The sequence below is a fragment of the Schistocerca cancellata genome, chromosome 5 (genome assembly GCF_023864275.1).
Source record: "Schistocerca cancellata isolate TAMUIC-IGC-003103 chromosome 5, iqSchCanc2.1, whole genome shotgun sequence".
Classification (NCBI taxonomy): Eukaryota; Metazoa; Arthropoda; class Insecta; order Orthoptera; family Acrididae; genus Schistocerca; species Schistocerca cancellata.
This window is the reverse complement of record NC_064630.1, coordinates 84989386-85015673: the sequence shown is the minus strand read 5'-3', so window position 1 is coordinate 85015673 and position 26288 is coordinate 84989386. Positions and strand designations below refer to the sequence as shown.

Here is a 26288-nt window from a genome sequence, read left to right as displayed (position 1 = left end):
ATGGAGTTTCCCCTGGGGCATCCAACGTAAACCTGTTTGAGGATGCAGAAGTGTCCTGAAGACAAGCATTTCGGATAGAGTATGCTGTTGGCAATAACAACAGAGCATGCGCATGTACCCCAAACCTGTTTGTGTTTCTTGAGCGTGCAGTGAGCGGCGAGCCATGTCCTTCAAAGAAATTATCCTAGCCGTACAAGAAAGGCCAGAAGTTTGGTAGTCTAATCATTCTCAGTACAGAAATAGCAATGTAGAAATAGCAGTGGAGCTTAATATTGATGGTAAGTTAGACTTTTTACTGTGCCATTCTGTTCTGAAAATCTAATTCACAAACATGTCGCTTACATTTCATTCCACTAGGGCTGAACTATTATTCATTCTACTGAGATCACTGTTTTTTACAGTTTCTGTGCTATTTTCAATCATATTGTAAATGGGTCTCTATTTCCGTCACATTCTCTTATGATGTGTGAAAGACATGCTGTTTTGGTTACAAAACATATATGTTGTACATTCGTCTCTAAAGGTTTTCATACACTACTGGCCATTAACATTGCTACACCACGAAGATGACGTGCTACAGACGCGAAATTTAACCGACAGGAAGAAGATGCTGTGATATGCAAATTATTAGCTTTTCAGAGCATTCACACAAGGTTGGCGCCGGTGGCGACACCTAAAACGTGCTGACATGAGGAAAGTTTCCAACCGATTTCTCATACACAAACAGCAGTTGACCGGCGTTGCCTGGTGAAACGTTGTTGTCATGCCTCGTGTAAGGAGGAGAAATGCGTACCATCACGTTTCCGACTTTGATAAAGGTCGGATTGTAGCCTATCGCGTCTGCGGTTTATCGTATCGCGACACTGCTGCTCGTGTTGGTCGAGATCCAATGACTGTTAGCAGAATATGGAATCGGTGGGTTAAGGAGGGTAAGACGGAACGCCGTGCTGGATCACAACGGCCTCGTACGACTGGCAGTCGAGATGACAGGCATCTTATCCGCATGGCTGTAACGGATCGTGCAGCCACTTCTCGATCCCTGAGTCAACAGATGGGGACGTTTGCAAGACAACAACCATCTGCATGAACAGTTCGACGACGTTTGCAGCAGCATGGACTATCAGCTCGGAGACCGTGGCTGCGGTTACCCTTGACGCTGCATCACAGACAGGAGCGCCTGCGATGGTGTACTCAACGACGAACCTGCGTGCACGAATGGCAAAACGTCATTTTTTCGGATGAATCCAGGTTCTGTTTACAGCATCATGATGGTCGCATCCGTGTTTGGCAACATCGCGGTGAACGCACATTGGAAGCGTATCAAAAATGGCTCTGAGCACTATGGGCCTTAACTTCTGAGGTCATCAGTCCCCTAGAACTTAGAACTACTTAAACCTGACTAACCTAAGGACATCACACACATCCACGCCCGAGGCAAGATCCGAACCTGCGACTGCGCGGGTCCATACTGTAGCGCCTAGAACCGCTCGGCCACCCCGGGCGGCCATACTGGCGTATCACCCGGTGTGATGGTATGGGGTGCCATTGGTTACATGTCTCGGTCACCTCTTGTTTGCATTGACGGCACTTTGAACAGTGGACGTTACATTTCAGATATGTTACGACCAGTGGCTCTACCCTTCATTCTATCCCTACGAAACCCTACATTTCAGCAGGATAACGCACGACCGCATGTTGCAGGTCCTGTACGGGCCTTTCTGGATACAGAAAATGGTTCAAATGGCTCTGAGCACTATGTGACTTAACAGCTATGGTCATCAGTCCCTTAGAACTTAGAACTACTTAAACCTAACTAACCTAAGGACATCACACAACACCCAGTCATCACGAGGCAGAGAAAATCACTGACCCCGCCGGGAATCGAACCCGGGAACCCGGGCGCGGGAAGCGAGAACGCTATCGCACGACCACGAGCTGCGGACTGGATACAGAAAGACTGCTGACGTTACATTTCAGATGTGTTACGACAGGCGGCTCTAGCCTTCATTCGGTCGCTGCAAAACCCTACATTTCAGCAGGATAATAATGCACGACCGCATGTTGCAGGTCCTGTATGGGCCTTTCTGGATACAGAAAATGTTCAACTGCTGCCCTGGCCACCACATTCTCCAGATCTCTCACTAATTGAAAACGTCTGGTCAATGGTGGCCGAGCAACTGGCTCGTCACAATACGCCAGTCACTACTCTTGATGAACTGTGGTATCGTGTTGAAGCTGCATGGGCAGCTGTACTTGTACACGCCATCCAAGCTCTGTTTGACTCAATGCCCAGGCGTATCAAGGTCGTTATTACGGCCAGAGGTGGTTGTTCTGGGTACTGATTTCTCAGGATCTATGCACCCAAATTGCGTGAAAATGTAATCACATGTCAGCTCTAGTATAATAAATTTGTCCAATGAATACCCGTTTATCATGTGCATTTCTTCTTGGTGTAGCAGTTTTAATGGCCATTAGTGTAGTATGTGCCATTTTGCACAAACGTTCCAAATGCACAAACAGTGCACTTTTGACCATGAGAAAGGTGTTGACTGAAATACCTTCTTTCGTCATTCAGATTGCTTTCTGGTATTAAATCATTCAGTTTGGTTTCAATGGGTATGCCGCATTTGCTGGAAGATCATTTATTTTGATACTTGACTTGTGGTTAGACGCATTATTTCTGGCGGTGGTATACTGAGATATCCACTTCCAGTTAATTTATTTAGCAGTAAGTTATGGAAAGTTCCTGCATCACTCTGCCTCTTCAACTTTTTATTCACATTGACGACAGCTTGTGAAACAACAGAGAAGTAATTCTTATAATCGTAACATGCTCATACTGATTGGTCCAGACTAATGATTTCCCAGTGATTTCCTGCAAGTGCTCCCGATGCAATGGGGAAACTGCCATAGCCTAGAATAATCATCTGGAATTTTCTTCATTTCGTCCTGAGAGGCAGGCGCCATGTATGAGTTAACGAGTTCTCACCACATTGGTGCACACATGTCATTTACTATTGTTGCTTTTTTTTTCACACGGAAGTTAAAGGCCATAGCTCTGAACGCTATTCCTGTCGCAAGATTTCTGAAACAAGAGAGAACATAGCAGTGTATATTTTCGTTTATTTTTAAAATTTTCTTTTGCTGGCACTGTAAAAACAGAAAAGAGAAAATATTAAGTGAAAATGAAAAATTATGTTTCTCATGAGCGTTTTGCCTTCTATGAAGTTGTCTACCATTCAGAATGTGAGTTTTCGGAGAAAAATCAGTTAGCCGTTGAGTGAAGCTGTGACTGAGAATTCGACTGGTTATTCTTCTCTCCAGAACAATATCAATATCAAGCAAATGATTCTTTGTAATTTACACATCACACATTTCTCGAATCACCTCCATTGTGCTCGACTTTAAAGCAGTAGATATTAATGCAACTGTTGAAATTGTGTAATACTATTTTCCTTTAAAATAAAATAAAAAAATGTTCTTGAGTTTAGTTTTGTTTACTTCAAGGTAACTAGAAATTTTCTTCTGTCGATACCGTGAAATGGAAATTGGTGCAGGGTTGGCCTTGCTCTCAGGCATGCATCAATCTTTATCAAAATATAATATAATGTAAACACAGACCTTCTCATGTATTCACGAAATTTGTCAGGATCTGAAACTTTCTGGCAGATTAAAACTGTGCTGGACCGAGACTCGAACTCGGGACCTTTGCCTTTCGTAGGCAAGTGCTCTACCGACTGAGCTACCCAAACACGACTCACGGCCTCTCCTCACAGCTTTGCTTCTACCAGTACCTCTTCTCCTACCTTCCAAACTTTACAGAAGCTCTCCTGCGAAACTTGCAGAACTAGCACTCCTGAAAGAAAGGATATTTCCGAGACATGGCTTAGCCACAGCCTCGGGGATGTTTCCAGAATGAACTTTTCACTCTACAGCGGAGTGTGCGCTGATATGAAACTTCCTGGCAGATTAAAACTGTGTGCCGGACCGAGACTCGAACTCGGGACCTTTGCCTTTCGCGGGCAAGTGCTTGTCAGGATCTAATCGTAAACTCTCATACAAAGTATTAAACTCTCGAAACAATTTTCTCTGTTTCACTGGAATACCTGAATCTTTCCTTAAACTGAATAAATCCACTTTCAGAAAAGCATTTTCAGCCAGCATCAAATCGGTCAGCAATGCGTCCGACTACATTGTTTGTTTAATCTCTGGAGAACTCTTATGCACGCCGCTGAACTCCACTGGAACCTAGAGTTGCGACTCGCCTTCTGACGTCATCAAGAGTTCTGCCCGTTCCCCACCGCGCTCCACAGGCACCGCACCGTATCCTATGGATTGTGACAACTGACTTACGGCTCATCCTATATAGCGTGGTTTTGTTCGTCCGAGAGAACTGCAACAGCTCAGCTCTGTCTTGTGAGACGGAATACAGATTTAGCAGTCCATTTTGGGTTTTCTTTTTCCACAGGTAAATGGTAGCAACTGTTGAGATTTCACTGTGCACCAAGAGGATGGAACATCCTTACGGGAATAGGGGACGGATGACTGGCACTTTACCATCGAGTTAGACACACAGCTTTCTGTAGCTCGGTTAGAGCTGAACGAGAACGCGACAGAAAAAGATTAAAGTCACTATTTCTGCACGGTTCTGTAAAGGTCCATTCAAGTAAGGCCCCACGTCAAGGCAGGTCACCTCACAGAACGTCAGAAGCTACCACAATGCATTTCAAATGGCGGCATCCACACCCAAGCGCGCCCGTAGTTTGTAAGGGGGGACGGGGGGGGGGGAGGGTATGACCTGGGAGTATTGACTATTTTAAATATTTTGGAAGACGAATGACGAACTGTAAAGTAGTCATAAAAAAGTTATAGTTCCAACCCTGTTAAAAATTTGAGTAATACCGACTGTTAGATAATTTTCTCAAGGAAAAGCGCCTGACTTCACAATATTTTTTCCTTTCGCTGAGAGCTAAGGGTGGCGGGGCCGCCACCTTCCTCCCCCCCCCCCCCCCCCGCCCGACGGGTTTTCCCTGGGTATGTGCACTCTTGTATCCATTTAGACTGCAGATTAGCGCCGGAACCACAGCCTCACCATGCAATCAGTATAATTTTCCATGAACGGAGTAATAGCTAAGTAATATAAGGACTGCTAAGGCTGCAGTATTTTTCGTCACTGTCGACAATGTTAAATCTGCGTTTTAGTGGAGTCGCAGACAATGACTGCTAGAAATTCTAGAGAATTCTGTAATGAATAAAAAGACTTTACCCAAATTCCAGGCGGCGCCAAGTGTCCGCTCTATATGTGTGACAAAGAGTAAGTTAGAAACGCATCCACCAAGTTTCCTACATTTCTATGTCTTACTACTACTATTAGTATTACCAGTTGTTTTTACAAGTTCTGCGTCACTGATGTGTTACGACTTGGCGGACTACATAAGAATTGCGTTACTGTATAATAATATTACACTAAAATGAACAATATAATAACATTAAAAGCACACAATCAGTGCAGTTACTAGTGTCGTAGCATTGGGTTGCCAAAATGAATTTAGTCCGCCTCGGAATGGAAAAATGTAAACCTCTTCCAAAATTAAAGGGGAATAATGCTCTTATTACTGTCTTTCGAAGTGCTGTAAAAGGTAGAATTAGTTTCTATTTGATTTCAGATGGAAACTGTAAATATTAAACGGATTTTTAGTTATTTTAGCATTATATGTTTCTTATATTACTCTCATTTCTGTTTCAGCGCAAGAGAGCAGACTGCAATATTCGACTATCGAGAGAATATCGAAACAGCTTATCGAGAATCGTAACTATAAACTCTATGCAGCGTTAGCAATCGTTTAGTGTAGCGCAAGCGATCTGCGGGGAGTGGTGTGCTAGCTGTGAGTATGGAAGTGCGTATCTTTGTGCACGTATTGGAGCGCAGTCAAGCTTTTATTGGCGAAAAACCACTCTGTTGGCAACGTAAGTGCAAGCTACGATTCTTTTTTGTGTGTTTAAATGGAAGTTTGTTGTTAATTTTTATAATCGTAAAGTGTCTTTTTTTCCATATGTGTTAATTTTGATTAAGAGTTGGATTATTTCAGTGCCACTTAATATCAAATAGTCGAGCCTTTCAATTATCTAGGGAAAAAAACAATTATTGTATATTTTCATATTATTGCTGTAAATACATTGAAGTATACTTTCAATGTGTTAATTTATGAAAACAAGTATACTTTACATTAACATTAGTAATTACGAATTTGAGCTGAAATCATAAATTATGCCTTTGCTTATCTTTGTTTTTTTGCTAAAGCCGCCAACTGTAATGTTGGCAATACCTGTTGTTTTGAAGTGTTCGCCAAAGATCTTTGCTGTTCATGATGCAATGGCGAGTATGAAAGCATTTGTAAATGTTTTGAATGTTCGTGCTCACTAAAGTTAATACCCTAATAAGAAACTAGGTACGGGTAGGAAAAATGATGGCTAGTGCTGCAGCGAGAACTGGAGAAAGCAGCAGTACTAGCTCGGTTATGAATATTAAAGAGAAAGAAAAATACATTGAAGAATTTGATTTCCCATACTGTGATGAGGCAACGAAATACGAAAAGGTCGCCAAAATAGGCCAGGGAACATTCGGGTATGTTTTGTGTTGTGAATCTAGACCTAGTTCAAGATTTTCGTACTTATCAACAATCCAGTAGGATAGGCCTTACATGTACCTTTTTTGGTTAAATGCTTTCACTCGCGTTATTAAACGTTGATTTGTTTGTTTCCCAGGGAAGTGTTTAAGGCACGTGATAAGAAAAATGCGAAGAAGTTTGTCGCGATGAAGAAAGTTCTGATGGACAACGAAAAAGAGGGAGTATGTTTAATCCGATTTCATAACAATACATTTTTGCATACTTGTGTGATTACTTCATATTTCTAATGGAATTTTTGTTTCAGTTTCCAATTACGGCGTTGAGGGAAATAAGAATATTGCAACTTCTCAAACATGAAAACGTCGTGAATCTGATAGAAATTTGCCGGACCAAAGGTAGTGTTTCACAAATGCGAATAATTTTAACTTATGGAGATTGCAGAATTGTTCTATGCATAGTGTTTTTTTTTACGTGGTGCCCTTATGTAGCGCCGGATAGTTTATTTCATTGTCCCCTGGTATAAATGTCAACAATGTAATGTGATCAGAACGCGGGAGTGTTCTCAGAGTGCTGGGAAGTGTTGTAAAACAAGAAAAACTTGTGTTTGTTGATATTTTATTTATTAAATGTAGTGAAGGTGTATTTTGCAACGGGAAAAAATCGTGAAAACAGTGCTTGCTTATAATTTGCCTTACTGCGGGGGTTTAATTTTCCATGGAAATATTATGACTTACACATGAAAATTGAGTGAGTACACCATCAACCCAGTTATTATGATGGTGAAAGGCAGTACTGCAGTGTAAAAGCAACTTTGTGACACCTTGTTGAATTGGTAGTTGGCTTATGTATCTTGCTATCCTACATGGAAAAACTGATCAAAATGCTAAGGTTGCTTGAAACAGTGCAGTGCTTTTCTAAGTGTGTTTCTGTTGGAGATGGTATGTTGTTACTGTTCTTTCATCTGACCTTTGAATCTACTTACCAGCAAGTTATGACAACTACATTTTAACATGGACTCTGGACCTCAGTTCTGCTTGGCACATTTCAGGTTCACAAATAGTCAGGAGTGAGAGAAGTGAAAAATGTCAGAAAAGCTTGAAGTGATTAGTGACTGAACTGGGACTTTTGAATGTTTAACCTGACATTTACTGAGCAAATTAGAAATATTGTGGTTTCTGGCAGTTGTAGCTCATTTATTGTAGTAGCTGTAGGATGTGATTCATATTATATGAAAGTACTTACGTGGAGTATTACCAAGAGTGCCATGTTTTATAATATGTTTGAGCTACTGAGAACCATAAGAGCTTAAAGCACAGAACACAATGTCCATATGAAAGTGAATATCAGCGAAACCGGTGAAAAATCTTTCCCTGTATGCTCATATATACGATGTTGAGCCTACATAAAACACAGATGAAGTTGGTTCACAATAAGATGAACATATGTGAGGAGCATGCATAAATGCTACAATCTCAAAATTGAGGCCCGTAAGGTTCTCAGTTACATTAAGTGAAGATTTTTGAACATTTTCAAAGGAGCTTTGGCTCTTTTAATGTTGTTGAAAGTTTATCTGCTCTGATCATATGTTAAGTTGATTAATAATGTGGAGGTAATGTTTTCTACAGAGATGTGTGTAATAGGTGCTCCATCTGTATTGTTCTCAACTGCTTACAATGTGTGTTCCAGGATCTTTTAAACTGCAGTAGAAACAATTTCATCATGTTCTGTACAAGTGTTCAGTTTGCCAGTTTATTGCTGAGCAATCAGCTGTTGAATTTTTCATGAATTTGTAGGTGACTCAGTTAGCTTGTAGGCCTAGAAGAGTAGCACTACATACCATTATTATTCTTTAAATTCTGCAAAATTGAGGTAGGCCTACTTGGGTTTAGTGTTCCCAGTTATTATGCCTAAAAGTAACAGTAGTTCCTGAAAGGGGTTTGAAACTTACACCATGGCAGCTTTTTGCCTTATTTGGCAGAAGAGAAAATTTTCTTTTTCCTTTGGTTTCTGTTAGCAGGTGGTTATAAAGAAGTTTAACTTTGTGTATTACAATAGATCTGTGATACATTATCAGATAGGATGATGATGATGTGGCCAATTTACACAAGGCAGTGCTTTGTGTGAGCAGCAGTTCCCATTCACACTGTGAATGTGGCATTTATGTGACTGTTTTGATACTAAGATTAAGGTAAACATTTCGAAACTGGTGATATAAATCGGAGGAGATTATCAAAAGTACAGCTATAATTCTTTGTGTACTGTTGTGTAGTTCTCGTGACAAAAAAAAAAAAGTATTTTGTTATCACTGGGGTAGGCCAAGATTGCCATGCTGGATGATGAAGATATTATTTTTGTCTGTATGTAAGCCAAATAAATTTAAAATGTGAAAATGCGTCTTTTGTAAAACATGCCATCTTTATTTCGCCCATACGTACAGTTAAGGTCCTATGTGTCACTTCTTTGCTCTTACTTAATTTTTGTGCATTTTTATGTGTCTATTAAATTTACCTGGTATTGTTTTACAGTAATTTATAGATTGGTAGAATGTCTTGTTTTATTGTGGTAGCATACTTCCTTGGTGTTTTCATGTGTATCATCTGTCAACATGTTTTTACAGGTATATGTGCATCACTGTTAACCTTCATTTCCTTAATGCACTCTAGTAAAAGAGCAAACATGTAGATTGCATACTCTAAAAGTTGTTGCCTAGCTTATTTATCGGCTGTACAAAACATTTACATACACCTTACAGGAATGTAGGTAATAGTGTAGCAAAGTAACAGATGAATTTGTAATTTTCTGAATTGCAAACTATATTGTTGCTTTTTTTTCCTATGTCTATAGAAATTTGGTCCCTTGCCCATGTGAAAGTGTAGGCTTCCTTCCCCTGTTTGCCAAAACTTTTTCGTGTAGTTCAACACTACAAACTAGATGGAAGCTGGAACTTTCACCAGGGGTGACTTCAATGTTGAATTTCACACTTGTAGTTGGTGACTCTTTTTGCTTCCTACCTGTCATGACATTTTATCATCAGTGTTACAAATCTTAAAAACAGCAGTGGGTTGTTGATAACCTTTAATGTGTTCCAAACTAAAAGCATATTTTTTGTAGGACACTAATTGGATTATGAAAAACACTGAATAGGGCCATTTAGTGATCCAGTATAATGTGAAAAGAACTTATACATTGACAACTAAACCTAAGTGTTGTGACAAATACAACACAAAAGTGTGGTGGCAGTGTGAAGGTATCAAACTGTATGTTGTTGCACATGTCCAGTTGACCGGTTTGCAAACTGTCGACAGTGACCACTAGACTAACTCCTGGTGTACACTGCCAGAGAGAGAGAGAGAGAGAGAGAGAGAGAGAGAGAGAGAGAATCTGCAGATGCTAAGTTGCAAAGGTTTAGTTCACTTGCACAATGTCTGGATCATGAACTAACACAAAAGAAACAAACAAAAAGGTTATATTTATGTGAGGAGTGTATGGCTCTCACTGCAGAATGTGTGCGTTAGGCTTCCTATGCATAACCAGAGACATGCTGCAGGGTGAAAAACTCATTGTAGAAGGCTTTCATGATATCTACAGGAAAATTGCTTTTGGCCATTCAGCTTGACATTGCCACTAGATCTGTGTTGTAGAAAGACCTTACAGTTAAGGAGTTTGCGATGAAATGGGGGTGGGGGACAAGGAAGACCATAAAAATTGTTCAGTATGAGAATGTTTTATATTTTGTGCTAATGTACATATGCCCAGAATGTGCTAAACACCATAAGAAATTTTGTTCCATGGATTAACTGGTAGTACTTCTTGGGCAATGATATGTCTGTATTATTGAGATTTAAGATGAATTACTTTACAAACTCTTAAGGTCTTTCAGTGTGTTGGTTTATTTAACCTGGGAAACAATTGCCAGGACAGGAAACTAATATGAATAGCAATTTGTGAGGAAAAATTGAATAGGCCATCAGATATGTCCACTTTCTGGTAGAGGTTTCAATTATACAGCAGTGAAGCAAAAGTACCAACAGCATTAGACAATATGATGGCCATAGAAACTGACCACTGAGGACTGAAATGTTACAGTATAATAATACAATAATTGAGACTACTGAGGGGTATGGAAACATTGATCTGAAGAGAGATTACCATTCAGTATATGGAGGAAAAAAATTTGTAAGACTTGCATTATCAGGTGTGGGAGAAACAGCAAGCTGTATTACTTACAAATTTTAATGGTCTTCATGGCAGTATACTGTAATTACAACTATGTGATAATGGTTTCACTTTACTGGCAATGAACCTTGGACCACTATAGTTGCTACCCAAGTACAAAGTTAACCACATAACCAATTGTAACTAATATATAGCTTAAATTCTTCACAAAAAGGTGGGGATTTATGCTAGAATTTTTCCATTAAATTTAAATCCTGTACTGGAGAAAGAGAGGGGGGGGGGGGGGTTCAGTCTTCGTCCTGTTAAAAACTGAATGCTGTGCAGTTAATAAATGTGTCTATTATTTAGTGTCATTACGATACATGTAACTGTGCAGCACATACAGAAATCAGCAAATATTTACCTGCTTACAGAAAAACATGTAGTTGACATTGTGTTCTCTTAACTTATGACATGAAAACAATTTTAAGTTACTGGTTTTTTTCCTCCCCATTTGCAGCTTCCCAGCACAACCGTTACCGATCCACATTTTATCTGGTGTTCGACTTCTGTGAACATGATTTAGCTGGCTTGCTGTCTAATGTTAATGTGAAATTTAGCTTGGGAGAGATTAAAAAAGTAATGCAGCAACTGCTAAATGGCTTGTATTATATCCACAGCAACAAGGTATGTTCTTATTTCACAAATAAATAAATTACATTAAACAAACAAGTAATAGTGGAATGTTACAAATATGAATGTTTTATTTTGAAATTAAGTTTGGAGCCTAACTCTATATACATTAACTAAATTTTATTCATACTTTCAGATACTACATAGAGATATGAAAGCTGCTAATGTCCTTATTACAAAAAATGGCATCTTAAAGTTAGCTGACTTTGGTCTGGCAAGAGCATTTAGTGCAAATAAAAATGGTCAAGGGAACAGGTAATTCTAATTTAAGTTCCCTTTAAAGTTTTTGCTTGTTCTTTGGCCTCTCATTGTATCATGGACAAAAGACAGGTGAGAGTAAGTTAAAAATTTATGATTAGTTTATAGTGACAGTAATATCTGAAACATATACTCTTGCAACAGGCATCTCTTTCAAATCTTGGATTATACAGTTTGCATCTGAAATGCATACATAGACTCTAACTTCATAAACAGAACAGTCTATAACTTAGATGTGGAATGATTTTAATGATATTTTTAACAGCACCAAATTTACTAATTAAACAGTCCAAATAAAAAAAATAATTACCGTATTTACTCGAATCTAAGCCGCACTTTTTTCCCATTTTTTGTAATCCGAAAAACTGCCTGCGGCTTAGAATCGAGTGCAAAGCAAGCAGAAGTTCTGAAAAATGTTGGTAGGTGCCGCCACTACTAACTTCTGCCGTCGAATATATGTAGCACGACAGAGGCATGCTTTGTATAATAGGCACAAAGATAAATACTGGCGCCAAAACCTCCGCGTCAGTAAATAAATTTAAAAAAAAAGGGTGGAAGACGAGCTTTTTGTTCTCGGCCCCGAGTTTCAACCACTGCTTTTTCATACAATATCCAACGAAGTAAATACAAATTCCGTATTGTTCATCTTCGAATGTAGCAGAATTTCAATGTACTGCGAAAATCAGACTGGCAAGACTGTTTGGGATGTTTGTCAATATGACCAACTCTACATTCTGAATTTTTTCCTACCTGTGAGAAGAGATGGTTGCTAATAGGAACTTTTATGTATTGTGAATCACATGCAGTATTCTCTTCACCATAAGAATAATACGAATATAAACATTTTGCCATGTATTGTTTCGTGTTTGCTGCTATCTCATTTAAATCCTCTGTGCCCAATAAACTACGAAACTAGAGTGAGACAACAGCAAACGCGGAAGAATATACTTATCGTGTCATGTTTATATTCGTATTATTCTTATGCCTAGTAGTGATACAGTCAGAATTGAAGCACGGCAACTGACTAGATTTATAAATCTAAAATGACTAATTTCTGTGCAGAATTTGATGTACTAAAGAAGCGGCCGCAAAGATTTTCAAACGGAGAAAAATTTTCGCCAACTCTCGTTCAGAACATGTTCTATCATACGCAGTCTATTATTTGGTTCTTGTTGATCATTATCAAAGAAAGCAGCAGTGTAAGTAACAACAAATAAGTCTTTTGCCATTGTTTCGCTAATGAGACAATTCCTCTCTTTTTATTGTAAGCGGTGGTAGCGCGTACAAAAGCAAGCCATGCCGCTAGCGGCGACAGGTCGTAAACACGCACTATCAGAATGCGACGAACAATGCATGACAGTACAGTAATGCATTTTCAGCTTAGAGTGACGTATACACCTATAACAAAGAAAATGGCACTTATAAGATCGAAGCAAAATAAGCAATCGATTCAAACCAGACGAAGCACGTGAAAAAGGAAGGGTACTCACATAAATACGGACGGAGCGCGTGACGCGTAGCAATGGCTACCTGATAAAGCTTAACTGCTAAGCTTACGACTCGAACCAAACTACTGTAGCTGTATCGTCATTCATTCGACCTAAATTGTGTCTCATATGACAATGGACCAACTTTGTTTCGATTTGGAGGTGCGGCCTAATACTTTTCTCTCCCCTTGAATTTCGAGTCTCAAATTTCAGGTGCGGCTTAGATTCGGGAATTTTTTTTTCCTTTATTTCGAGTCTCATTTTTCAGGTGCGGCTTAGATTCGAGTAAATACGGTATGCATGAATCTTTAGTGGGTGTCTGTATAAATTATATGAAATGCTTGCCACCTTACCTGTGGTAATAAGCACACAACTTTTTGAATTATTTTGTTATGAGGCTCTTATCTCTGTTTTTAACACATTTTCTTCATTGACCATTGACCCTTTCTCTAATAACCACATCCGTTTTCCACCTTAATGTTGCCTGTCTTAGGTTCAAACAAGTGAAGGCTACTGTAGCCATTGTGATGTCAGTTAGACTATGTACTAGTTATTGAGATTTTTGACCTTTCTATCAGAATTTTGTTTTTAGCAGTCCCATGGAGTTAGTAAAAGTTCCATGACATTGGGACTGAACAATTTCTCTGTAAGAATGAAAGTGGATACCGCAAGTGCATGTCATGAGAAACATATCTTGCTCTTTCCATTCATGATACCCACAAGTTTGTCTCTGTTAGCATACAATCATGCTATGATGCTTGTTTTCAGTGCAGTTTCACAATATCACCTGATAAACTATAGGTTTATGGGATGTCAAACCAGATGGGGATTGGATTCAAGACTTATTATGGAGGGACAGTCATTAGTCATATATATAATCTGTTAGATAACATTGTCATTTCTTGTGATCTTTTCATGGATAACAAATTTGAATACGAGGCATCAAACATCGATAATGTAGGAAAAGATTGCTACTTACCGCAAAGAAGGCGCGTCAAGTTGCAGACAGGCACAATTAAAACACTCGTATATAGCGAGCGCACACACACACACACACACACACACACACACACACACACACACACACACGGCCACAATGCAACACCATATGGGATGTAAGCAGCAATGTGGAGGAGGTGGGGAAGGGATAGTAGTGTATGGGTGGGGAGAGAGATGAATGCTGTGTGCAGGGACTAGACTGCCGACAGGTGCAGTGACAGTAGGTTGTGGGGTAGGGAGGTGGGGGAAAATATTAGACATTGTAGCAAAGCGGAGGAAGACCTGAGGTTGATCATGCCATGTAATGATTGCCAGCTACCCTTCAATATAAACACAGGAAATGTGAAAAAGAAAATCTTTTTGTTGTGCCTATCTGCGATTCAGAATCTCCACTATATGGTGAGTGGCAAATCTCCTTCTCATAATATTGTTACATTCCGTCCTTTATTTTCCATTGTACTATTGGTTTATTACACTATTGTCAAGCAACTATTAGAATCTGTCAAAACTGCAGACACATGAGCATTTGCCTTTGAGTGATATAATGTGGAATGGCCACAAAAATGTACTTGAGCAGAAGGCAGATACTGAACTGATATCCAGTGGGGGAATAAAATGAAAGGGTAACTCATTCATGTACGAGGTCTGTGCTGAGTTTCTTGTTCTTCTGATTCTTGAGTATCCCCCCCTCCCCTTAATCATATGAGTAGTTTCTTTTGTCTCATCATAAATGCTTTCGATATCTTCGTATGCAGAACAAGTTAGCATTTAAACTTGTTCAACTGTGGTGTGTATTAGATTTGTGCCTATTTTGGTTATGATAAAAAAACATCATTCCCTATAATATTCATCATAGTTAGCCATCTTCCTATTTACTTATTCATTATTATACCTACTCCAGCATTGCTACTATTTGATTTTCTTTTTATAAGGAGTATATAGAGGGTCTATACAAGGGCGAAGTACTTGAGGACAATATTCTGGAAATGGAATGTAGATGAAGACGAAATTGGAGATACAATACTGCATGAAGAGTTTGACAGAGCACTGAAAGACCTGAGTCGAAACAAGGCCCCGGGAGTAGACAACATTCCATTAGAACTACTGACGGCCTCGGGAGAGCCAGTCCTGACAAAACTCTACCATCTGGTGAGCAAAATGTATGAGACAGGTGAAATACCCTCAGACTTCAAGAAGAATATAATAATTCCAATCCCAAAGAAAGCAGGTGTTAACAGATGTGAAAATTACCAAACTATCAGTTTAATAAGCCACAGCTGCAAAATACTAACGCGAATTCTTTACAGACGATGGAAAAACTGGTAGAAGCCAACCTTGAGGAAGATCAGTTTGGATTCCGTAGAAATATTGGAACACGTGAGGCAATACTGACCTTACGACTTATCTTAGAAGCTAGATTAAGGAAAGGCAAACCTATGTTTCTAGCATTTGTAGACTTAGAGAAAGCTTTTGAAATGTTGACTGCAGTACTCTCTTTCAAATTCTAAAGGTGGCAGGGGTAAAATACAGGGAGCGAAAGGCTATTTACAATTTGTACAGAAACCAGATGGCAGTTCTAAGAGTTGAGGGGCATGAAAGGGAAGCAGTCATTGGGAAGGGAGTGAGACAGGGTTGTAGCCTCTCCCCGATGTTATTGAATCTGTATATTGAGCAAGCAGTAAAGGAAACAAAAGAAAAATTTGGAGTAGGTATTAAAATCCATGGAGAAGGAATAAAAAATTTGAAGTTCGACGATGACATTGTAATTCTATCAGAGACAGCAAATGACTTGGAAGAGCAATTGAACAGAATGGTCTGTGTCTTGAAGCTTTCGAAATGTGGTGCTACAGAAGAATGCTGACGAATAGATGGGTAGATCACATAACTAATGAGGAGGTATTGAATAGAATTGGGGAGAAGAGGAGTTTGTGGCACAACTTGACAAGAAGAAGGGACCGGTTGGTAGGACATGTTATGAGGCATCAAGGGATCACAAATTTAGCATTGGAGGGCAGTGTGGAGGGTAAAAATCGTAGAGGGAGACCAAGAGATGAATACACTAAGCAGATTCAGAAGGATGTAGGTTGCAGTAGGTAATGGGTGATGAAGAAGCTTGCAGAGGATAGAGTAGCATGGAGAGCTGCGTCAAACCAGTCTCAGGACTGAAAACCACAACAACCACCATCCTGTACTCACCTGACAAGAAGTTCTTTTCTTCCTGCTGTTGCTTATTGATAATTCCCACTACAACTTCAACTATCCATTTCCATTTCTAAATTCTCTAACCTACCTACTTGATCAAGTGATCCAACATTCCATGCTGCGACCTGTAGAATGCCGATTTTGTTTTTCATGATATCTTCCTGAGTAATCCCCTCTGGAATATTTTTACCTGTAGTATGCTATTATCGTTTAACTACACAGTAGATATGCATACCCTTAAGTAAAATAATGGCTGTAATTAACCCCTGGTCCCAATTGTTCACAGTACCTGCATGACAAGGTCATGTTCACTAATGTTACAAGACGGAATTGTTGCCCCAGCAGGTAATAAAAAAAAGCAGCTGCTGCTGTCCTACAAAAAACGTATGTTGGTCTGGCCTCTCCATAGATGTTCGTCTTTTGTGCTTTCACCTACTGTACAGCTGTTTGTATCAGAGACAGGCAAGCCACCTCACATAGGCAAAGTTCATGTTTTTTCTTGTAAGTCATCAGTGTTCCAGTTGGTTTGATGTGGCCTGCCACAAATTCCTCTCCTGTGCTAATTTTACCGTCACAGAGTAACACTTGAACCCTGTATTCTCAGATGTGTTTCATGTATTCCAATCTCTGTCTGCCTCTGCAGTTTTTACCCTCCACAGTGCCATCTGGTACCATTTAGGTTATTCCCTGATGTTTTAACACATGTCCGATCACCCTTCCCGTTCTTGTTAGTGTTTTCAATATGTTCCTTTCTTTACCAATTCTGCAGAGAACCTCCTCATTCCTTATCAGTCTGCCACATTTAAAATATGTTCTGTAACACCACATCTCAAACACTTCGGTTCTCTTTTGTTGTGGTCTTCCCACTGTCCACAATTCACTACCATGTAATGCTCTGCTCCAAGTGACGTTTTTGTAACTTTCTTCCTCAAATTAAGGTGTGTGTTTGATACCAGTAGACTTCTCTTGGCCATGATTGTCATCTTTGCCTGTGCTAGTATGTTTTTTTTATGTCCTCTTGATCACGTTGAGTACGACAGATAACACTAATATTAATCCCCCCAGGGGGGTCCACGACTCTTTTGTGGATACGTGTGTGGCGAGCACGGGACCCCGAACTTCCAAAAAAGAGCCTACTCGCGACGAAGATTTTTTTACGTACCCCGACTTCACAACCGTCTATTCCTCCCTCATCTCAACGTCCTGTTTCCAAGAAGACTCATAAGAAACAAAGTTCCTCTCTTCTGCCACGGCGTGTTTCATCTACAGTGCCACTTGGCGGTAACCGCCCTCGGCCGTCTTCCGTGTCGCCAAGGAGCACTGCTGGCAGCAGATTGTTGGTGGCGTTAGCTGCCCCCGAGCAATCCATGGATCAGGATCTTTCTGCCTCTGGCTGAATGCCATTCCACGCTGTCAACTGCTGGCTCTCAACAGTCGTTGAGTTGAGAGCAACTGTGGTAAGATTCTTTCCTTTTCTGTCCACCCTATGTCAATTATCCATTGGAATATCCGTGGCTTTAGAGCCAATTGGGATGAATTGTTGATCCTCTTACGATGCTACTCAACGGTCATCTTCTGTCTTCAGGAAACAAAGCTACGTCCCCATGATTGCTTTGTTTTCCCTCATTTTAAGTCAGTCCGGTTAGATTTCCCCTCCGTTGATGGCACTCCAGCACATGGGGGACTTATGATTCTTCTCCATGATACCGTCCATTATCACCCAATCCCGTTAAACAGTTCGTTCCAAACTGTTGCTGTCCGTCTTTCCCTTTCTGGATACACCTTCTCTCTTTGTACCGTATACATTCCATCGTCCACACTGATGGGGCACGAGCTGATCTCCTTGACCTCCTTGGTCAGCTCCCGTCCCCCTGTTTGCTGGTAGGGGACTTCAATGCCCACCACCCGTTTTGGGGATCTCCGCGTCCTTGCCCACGATGCTCCCTGTTGATTGATGTCCTCCATCAAGCGGATCTTGTTTGCCTCATCACTGGGGAACCTACATTTTTGTCTGCCTCCATGACGAATTTCTCTCATTTGGACCTTTCGGCTGGTACTGTTCAGCTGTCTCGGCGCTTTGAATGGTTCACTCTTGCTGATACACACTAGAGTGACCATTTTCCATGTGTCCTTAGATGGCAGCCACAACTGCCGTCTATGTGCCTGAGACTCTGGAAGTTTGCCCAAGCCGATTGGACACTTTTTACATCTCTAGCGACATTCAATGACCGTCACTTTCTTAGCATCGACGATCAGGTCACTCATGTCACGGAAGTCATTCCTACAGCTGCGGAGCGTTCAATACCTTGCACCTCCGGTTTGCCCTGGCGCCGCCCAGTTCTTTCGTGAAAAGAGGTGTTCCATGACGCAATACATGAGCGGCGATGTGCTCTTTGCGTTTTCTGCCACCATCCTACTTTGGCCAACTGCCTCCACTAGAAGCAGTTACATGCACGAAGCCGTTGTCATCCAGAATAGCAAGAAGGCAAGCTGGGACTTCTTTACTAGATCTTTAAACACCTTCACTCCCTTCTCAGAAGTTTCGAGTCTAATTCGACGGTTATCTGGCGTGCCTAGTTTCTCCCTGATCTCTGGGTTCACTGTCGCGCATGATATCTTAGTGGACCCTGTCGCAATTTCTAACTCATTGGGTCAACAATTTGCTGAGATTTTGTGCTCTTCAAATTACCCACCAGCCTTTCTCCGAAAGAAACGTGCAGTGGAAGTGCAACCTCTTGCTTTGTCCTCTCAAAATAGCGAGAGCTATAATACTGTTTTCTCCATGCGGGAACTCCAACACGCACTCTCTTCTTCTCGCTCTTCCGCCCCAGGACCGGATGGTATCCACATCCAAATGTTGCTGCATTTACGATACCATAGTCTGCGGTACCTCCTTCGCCTTTATAATCGAATTTTGGCCGACAGTACTTTTCCCAGAAGATGGCAGGAAGCTATCGTCGTTCGTGTTCCGAAACCTGGAAAGGACAAATATCTCCTCTCTAGCTATCGCCACATTTCTCTCACGAGCAGTGTATCTAAGGTTTTGGAGCGTATGGTGAATTGCCGTTTAGCCTGGTGGCTGGAGTCCCGAAGTCTAACACCTACCCAATGCGGTTTCCGAAAGCATCGTTCTGCAGTTGACCATCTTGTTGCTCTCTCCGCTTATATCACGAACAATTGTCTCAGGAAATGCTAAACGGTAGCAATATTTTTTGGTCTGGAGAGAGCATATGATGCCTGTTGGAGGACAGACATTCTCCGCACACTGTTCTCTTGGGGCTTTCGAGGTCGGCTGCCCCTTTTTATTCGTGAATTTATGGCAGAGCACACATTTAAAGTGCGGGTGAACACTATTCTCTCCGATACTTTCTCCCAAGAAAATGGGGTACCCCCAGGGCTCCGTGCTAAGTGTTGTACTGTTTTCCATTGCCATAAATCCAATTATGGATTGTCTCCTTCCCGATATCGTGGGCTCCCTCTTTGTGAACGATTTTGCGATCTACTACAGCTCTCAACAGACCAGCCTTCTTGAACATTGTCTTCGAGGATGTCTTGATCGCCTCCATTCTTGGAGCATCGAAACCGGTTTCCGCTTTTCTCCCAGTAAGACCGTTTGTGTCAATTTTTGGCGCTGTATGGAGTTTCTTCCGCCTTCCCTACATCTAGGCCCTGTCAACCTTCCGTTTGCAGACATCGCTAAATTCTTGGGTCTTATGTTTGACAGAAAACTATGCTGGTCCTCCCACGTTTCCTATCTTTTGGTTCGTTGTCTGCGATCCCTCAACACTCGCCGTGTTCTCGATGGTACCTTCTGGGGAGTGGACCAAGTGGTCCTTCTGTGTCTATCACGCCTTAGTGCGCTCGAAATTGGACTATGGAAGCATAGTTTACTCCTCTGCTTGGCCGTCTATTCTTTGGCATCTCGACTCTGTCCATCACCGTGGATTGCGTTTAGCGTCTGGAGCTCTTTACACCAGCCCTGCGGAAGGCCTTTATGAAGACTGCTGACCCTCCGCTGTCCAATCGGCGAGCTGTCCTTCTGAGTCATTATGCTAGCCATCGGTCTTCCATGCTTGCTAATCCTGCCCATTACCTTTTTTCGATGCCTCCTTGGATTTAGGGTATGTAGGCCGCCCTTCCTCCCTACTACCACCGGGAGTCCGCTTCCATCAACTGCTATGTTCTCTTTCCTTCCATTTTCTCAAAACTTTCTTGACAACTGGGGGTACAGCACCGCCTTGGCTTCGCTCCCGGACCTCCCTGCTCCTTGACCTTTGTCAGCTTCCCAAGGATGGTACCCCTTCTCTCGTTTGTCGGACATTTGCTGCTCTATGCGCACAAATGAAGGATGCCACATTTATTTACACTGACGGCTTAAAACATCATTTGGTTTTGGGAGTGCCTCTATTGTTGGTGACACCCCTAATTGATTTTGGCTTCCCGATCAGTGTTTGGTTTTTACTGCGGAGCTTTACGCTGTTATCCAGGCTATCAAATACATCCTTCGCCATCAGCGGCTACAGTATATTATATGCTCAGATTTGCTCAGCTCTCTCCCCAGTCTCCAAGCTCTTTACCCTGTCCACCCTCTGGTCCACCGGATTCAGGACTGCCTCCACTTGCTCGGCATCTCTGTGGTGTTCCTCTGGATCCCAGGACACGTTGGTATCCGTGGAAACGAGGTGGCCTATATAGCGGCCAAGGCCGCAGTCTCTCTTCAGCCTGCTGTTCGCATGGTTCCCTTCGCTGATCTACAGAGTGCTTTATGTCATTGTGTTGCTCTTTTATGGCACGCACATTGGTCTACATTTCCCAATAATAAATTGCGGAATGTGAAAGCTCTTCCCTGGGCTTGGACTGCTTCCTCCCAAACTCATTGATGGGAGAAGGTAAGTTTAACTAGACTCCTGATAGGGCACTGTCGTTTTAGCCACTAACATCTTTTAAGTGGCGATCCTCCCCCACTTTGTCCCCCCTGCTCTCAACTGTGGACGGTGAGACACCTTTTACTTGATTGCCCCTATGTTACTCCGCTATGCGCCTGTCTACAGCTATCGCCTGATACATCTTCCATTTCAGCAGATGACACACTCAGCCGATCGCGTCCTCGAGTTTATTAGTGTCAGTGTGATGACGACGGTCATTTGAAGCTCTTTTTGGGAAAACAACACCCCCCTACTTCTATAGTGGTTATGAGGGAAACATTCCACGTGGGAAAAATATATATAAAAACAAAGATGCTGTGACTTAACAAACGAGAAAACGCTGGTAGATAGACAAAATAAAAATTGCACACAAACAAATTTCTAGCTTTCGCAACCCAAGGTTGCTTCATCAGGAAAGAGGGAAGGAGAGGGAAAGACGAAAGGATGTGGGTTTTAAGGGAGAGGGTAAGGAGTCATTCCAATCCCGGGAGCGAAAAGTCACGGACCGGGCTCTAATGACCGTAGCAGTTCTGCATCCTAAAACCATGTTGTTGTTGTGGTTGTGGTCTTCAGTTCAGAGACTGGTTTAATGCAGCTCTACATGCTACTCTGTTCTGTGCAAGATCCTTCATCTCCCAGTACCTACTGCAACCTAAATCCTTCTGAATCTGCTTAGTGTATTCATCTCTTGGTCTCCCTCTACTATTTTTACCCTCCATGCTGCCCTCCAATACTAAACTGGTGATCCCTTGATGCCTCAGAACATGTCCTACCAACCGATCCCTTCTTCTAGTCAAGTTGTGCCACAAACTCCTCTTCTCCCCAATCCTATTCAGTACCTCCTCATTAGTTATGTGATCTACCCATCTAATCTTCAGCATTTTTCTGTAGCACCACATTTCGAAAGCTTCTTTCTTCTTGTCCAAACTATCGTCCATGTTTCACTTCCATACATGGCTACACTCCATACAAATTCTTTCAGAAACGACTTCCTGACACTGAAATCTATACTCGATGTTAACAAATTTCTCTTCTTCAGAAACGCTTTCCTTGCCATTGCCAGACTCCATTTTATATTCTCTCTACTTTGACCATCATTAGTTATTTTGCTCCCCAAATAGTAAAACTCCATTACTACTTTAAGTGTCTCATTTCCAAATCTAATTCCGTCAGCATCACCAGACTTAATTTGACTACGTTCCATTATCCTCACTTTGCTTTTGTTGATGTTCATGCTATATCCTCCTTTCAAGACACTATCCATTCTGTTCAACTGCTCTTCCAAGTCCTTTGTTGTCTCTGACAGAATTCCAATGTCATTATTTCTTCTCCATGGATTTCAATACCTACTCCGAATTTTTCTTTTGTTTCCTTTCCTGCTCGCTCAATATACACATTCAATAACATCGGGGAGAGGCTACAACCCTGTCTCACTCCCTTCCCAACCACTGCTTCCCTTTCATGCCCCTCGACTCTTATAACTGCCATCTGGTTTCTGTACAAATTGTAAATAGCCTTTCGCTCCCTGTATTTTACCCCTGCCACCTTCAGAATTTGAAAGAGAGTATTCCAGTCAACATTGTCAAAAGCTTTCTCTAAGTCTACAAATGCTAGAAACGTAGGTTTGCCTTTCCTTAATCTAGCTTCTAAGATAAGTCGTAAGGTCAGTATTGCCTCACGTGTTCCAATATTTCTACGGAATCCAAACTGATCTTCCACAAGGTTGGCTTCTACTAGTTTTTCCATTCGTCTGTAAAGAATTCGCGTTAGTATTTTGCAGCTGTGGCTTATTAAACTGATAGTTTGGTAATTTTCACATCTGTCAACACCTGCTTTCTTTGGGATTGGAATTATTATATTCTTCTAGATGTCTGAGGGTATTTCGCTTGTCTCATACATCTTGCTCACCAGATGGTAGAGTTTTGTCAGGACTGGCACTCCCAAAGCAGTCAGTAGTTCTAATGGAATGTTGTCTACTCCCGGGGCCTTGTTTCTGCTCACGTCTTTCAGTGCTCTGTCAAACTCTTCACGCAGTATCATCTCTCCCATTTCACCTTCATCTACATCCCCTTCCATTTCCGTAATATTGTCTTCAAGTGCATCGCCCTTGTATAGACCCTCTATATACCTCCTTCCACCTTTCTGCTTTCCCTTCTTTGCTTAAAACTGGGTTTCTGTTTGAGCTCTTGAAATTCATACAAGTGGTTCTCTTTTCTCCAAAGGTCTCTTTAATTTTCCTGTAGGCAGTATCTATCTTACCCCTGGTGATATGTGCCTCTACATCCTTAAATTTGTGCTCTAGCCATCCCTGCATAGCCATTTTGCACTTCCTGTCGATCTAATTTTTGAGGCGTTTGTATTCCTTTTTGCCTGCTTCATTTACTGCATTTTTATATTTTCTCCTTTCATCAATTAAATTCAGTATCTCTTCTGTTACCCAAGGATTTCTACTAGCCCTTGTCTTTTTACCTAGGTGATCCTCTGCTGCCATCACTACTTCATCCCTCAAAGCTACCCATTCTTCTTCGACTGTATTTTTTTCCCCCATTCTTGTAAATTGTTCCCCTATGCCCTCCCTGAAATTCTCTACAACCTCTAGTTTAGTCAGTTTATCCAGGTCCCATCTCCTTAAATTCCCACCTTTTTGCAGTTCATAAGCAATAGATTGTGGTCAGAGCCCACATCTGCCCCTGGAAATGTCTTACAATTTAAAACCTGGTTCCTAAATCTCTGCGTTACCATTATATAAATCTGTCTGATGCTGTCTAGTATCTCCAGGCTTCTTCCATGTAGACAACCTTCTTTCTTGATTCTTGAACCAAGTGTTAGCTATGATTAAGTTGTGCTCTGTGCAAAATTCTACCAGGCGGCTTCCTCTTTCATTTCTTACTCCCAGTCCATATTCACCTACTACATTTCCTTCTCTTCCTTTTCCTACTGTCGAATTCCGGTCACCCATGACAATTAAATTTTTGTCTCCCTTCACTATCGCAATAATTCTTTCTCATTATTCATTTCATCAATCTCTTCATCTGTGGAGCTAGTTCGCATATAAACTTGTACTACTGTGGCAGGCGTGGGCTTCGTATCTTTCTTGGCCACAATAATGCGTTCACTATGCTGTTTGTAGTAGCTTACTCGCATTCCTATTTTCCTATTCATTATTAAACCTACTCCTGTATTACCCCTATTTGATTTTGTTTATATAACCCTGTATTCACCTGGCCAAAAGTCTTGTTCCTCCTGCTGCCGAACTTCACTAATTCCCACTATATCTAACTTTAACCTATCCATTTCTCTTTTTAAATTTTCTAACCTACCTGCCCGATTAATTGATCTGACAGTCCACGCTCCGATATGTAGAACGCCAGTTTTCTTTCTCCTGATAACGCCCACATCATCTCTAGTAGTCCCCGCCCGGAGATCCAAATGGGGAACTATTTTACCCCCGGAGGAAAAATTACGGCTGTAGTTTCCCCTTGCTTTCAGCCGTTCGCAGTACCAGCACAGCAAGGTCGTTTTGGTTTGTGTTACCGGGCCAGATCAGTCAATCAACCAGGCTGTTGCCCTTGCAACTACTGAAAAGGCTGGTGCAGGAGCCACACCTTTGTCTGGCCTCTCAACAGATACTCCTCCGTTGTGGTTGCACCTATGGTACGGCTATCTGTATCGCCGAGGCACGCAAGCCTTCCCACCAATGGCAAGGTCCATGGTTCATTGTGGTGGGGTGGGGGGGCCTAAAACCATAAAAAAACTAATATTAATGATTAATGGAAACCATCTCAGCTGTATAATTACAAATATATTTTTTATTTTTTAAATATTTTTTAAGACTGCTTTCATTCTTTAAACATCCTCAGGCTGCAGTTCGTCCACTAAACTTGCTGGGTTGCACATTTTACGTTGTCAGGCAGGCAGGAAATAATGTTAATCGTAGCCTTCTTGCTTTGCATGTCAGGAGTTATTTTGAGTCCAAGGAAGCAAAATTCCTTAACTCTTTTCGGCCTGGCCTCCAACATGGACTACATCATAATCTGACATTTTATGATGAATTATTCCAGGAAAGTTACAAATAACTCAATTAGTAGTGCTTACTCCTTACTACAGGTTGTTTCAGCTATAGCACCTTTAAGTGAACGTGTAGGTGTTACAGTTAGTGAGTCTACTTATGGGTTAGTTGGAATAGGTGGCCATATTGCATCAGTGAGTAAACTGTCGGCTGTCTATTTATTGCTAGAGTTTTATAAGTTGTGTAATTTTCATTTGTGTAGAAATTTTCTGTGATGTGCTTTTGAAGGCTAGATTGACAATTTATTCTTGTTGATGCTTTATGTTTACAGCATTTCGTTGCTGTTGTAATGTTATCTATAATATAATTATAATAAACTTTCTCAATCTAAAAATCAACATCATTAACAATTGTTTGGAACCTACAGGCAACATAATTGATGGAAGTCCTCGTGGCCCAAAATCCTCAATAATACGCCTACTTTAACTTGATGATCAATTGAATAATCAGTTTACCACTTGAATATGAACTTACAATACTCCAATATAGCTCAACAAAATAATTTCAACCCAAATATAGTGCCCGAACTGTGTGGAAAACACATGAGACCTAAAAACAAAACCGTACACAAGGACATAAAATTAACAAAAGAATACGAAACAAAAAGCAACTTGTGTACGGACAACATATTCAGGACAAATATTGACTAAAATAGACCTAATCTTAAACAAAAGAAACATAAAACTAGCATTCCAAATAATGTCAAGCCAAAGACAAAAATTTGATCTGGGAAAACCAAAATTAATGATTTTTACCTACCCAGACATACACAAAATTGTGTGCAACAAATGCGATAAATTTTGTATCGGTCAAATGGGATGAACCTTCAGCATTAAAGTACGTGCAATAAATTATGGCAGTAATCAGTCCA

General features: G+C 41.1%; 1 protein-coding gene across 1 annotated transcript in view; it reads left to right on the top strand.

The window, feature by feature from the left end:
- The first annotated feature begins 6363 nt into the window (after positions 1–6363).
- The window catches only part of LOC126188842 (cyclin-dependent kinase 9), a 46069-nt gene continuing 26144 nt past the window's right edge, over positions 6364–26288 (top strand). Inside the window, exons 1-5 of the mRNA XM_049930461.1 lie at positions 6364–6625; positions 6766–6850; positions 6934–7024; positions 11305–11471; positions 11614–11732. Coding sequence (XP_049786418.1) covers positions 6465–6625; positions 6766–6850; positions 6934–7024; positions 11305–11471; positions 11614–11732 — 623 coding nt within the window. The 5' untranslated portion in view covers positions 6364–6464. The remainder of the gene's footprint in view (positions 6626–6765; positions 6851–6933; positions 7025–11304; positions 11472–11613; positions 11733–26288) is intronic.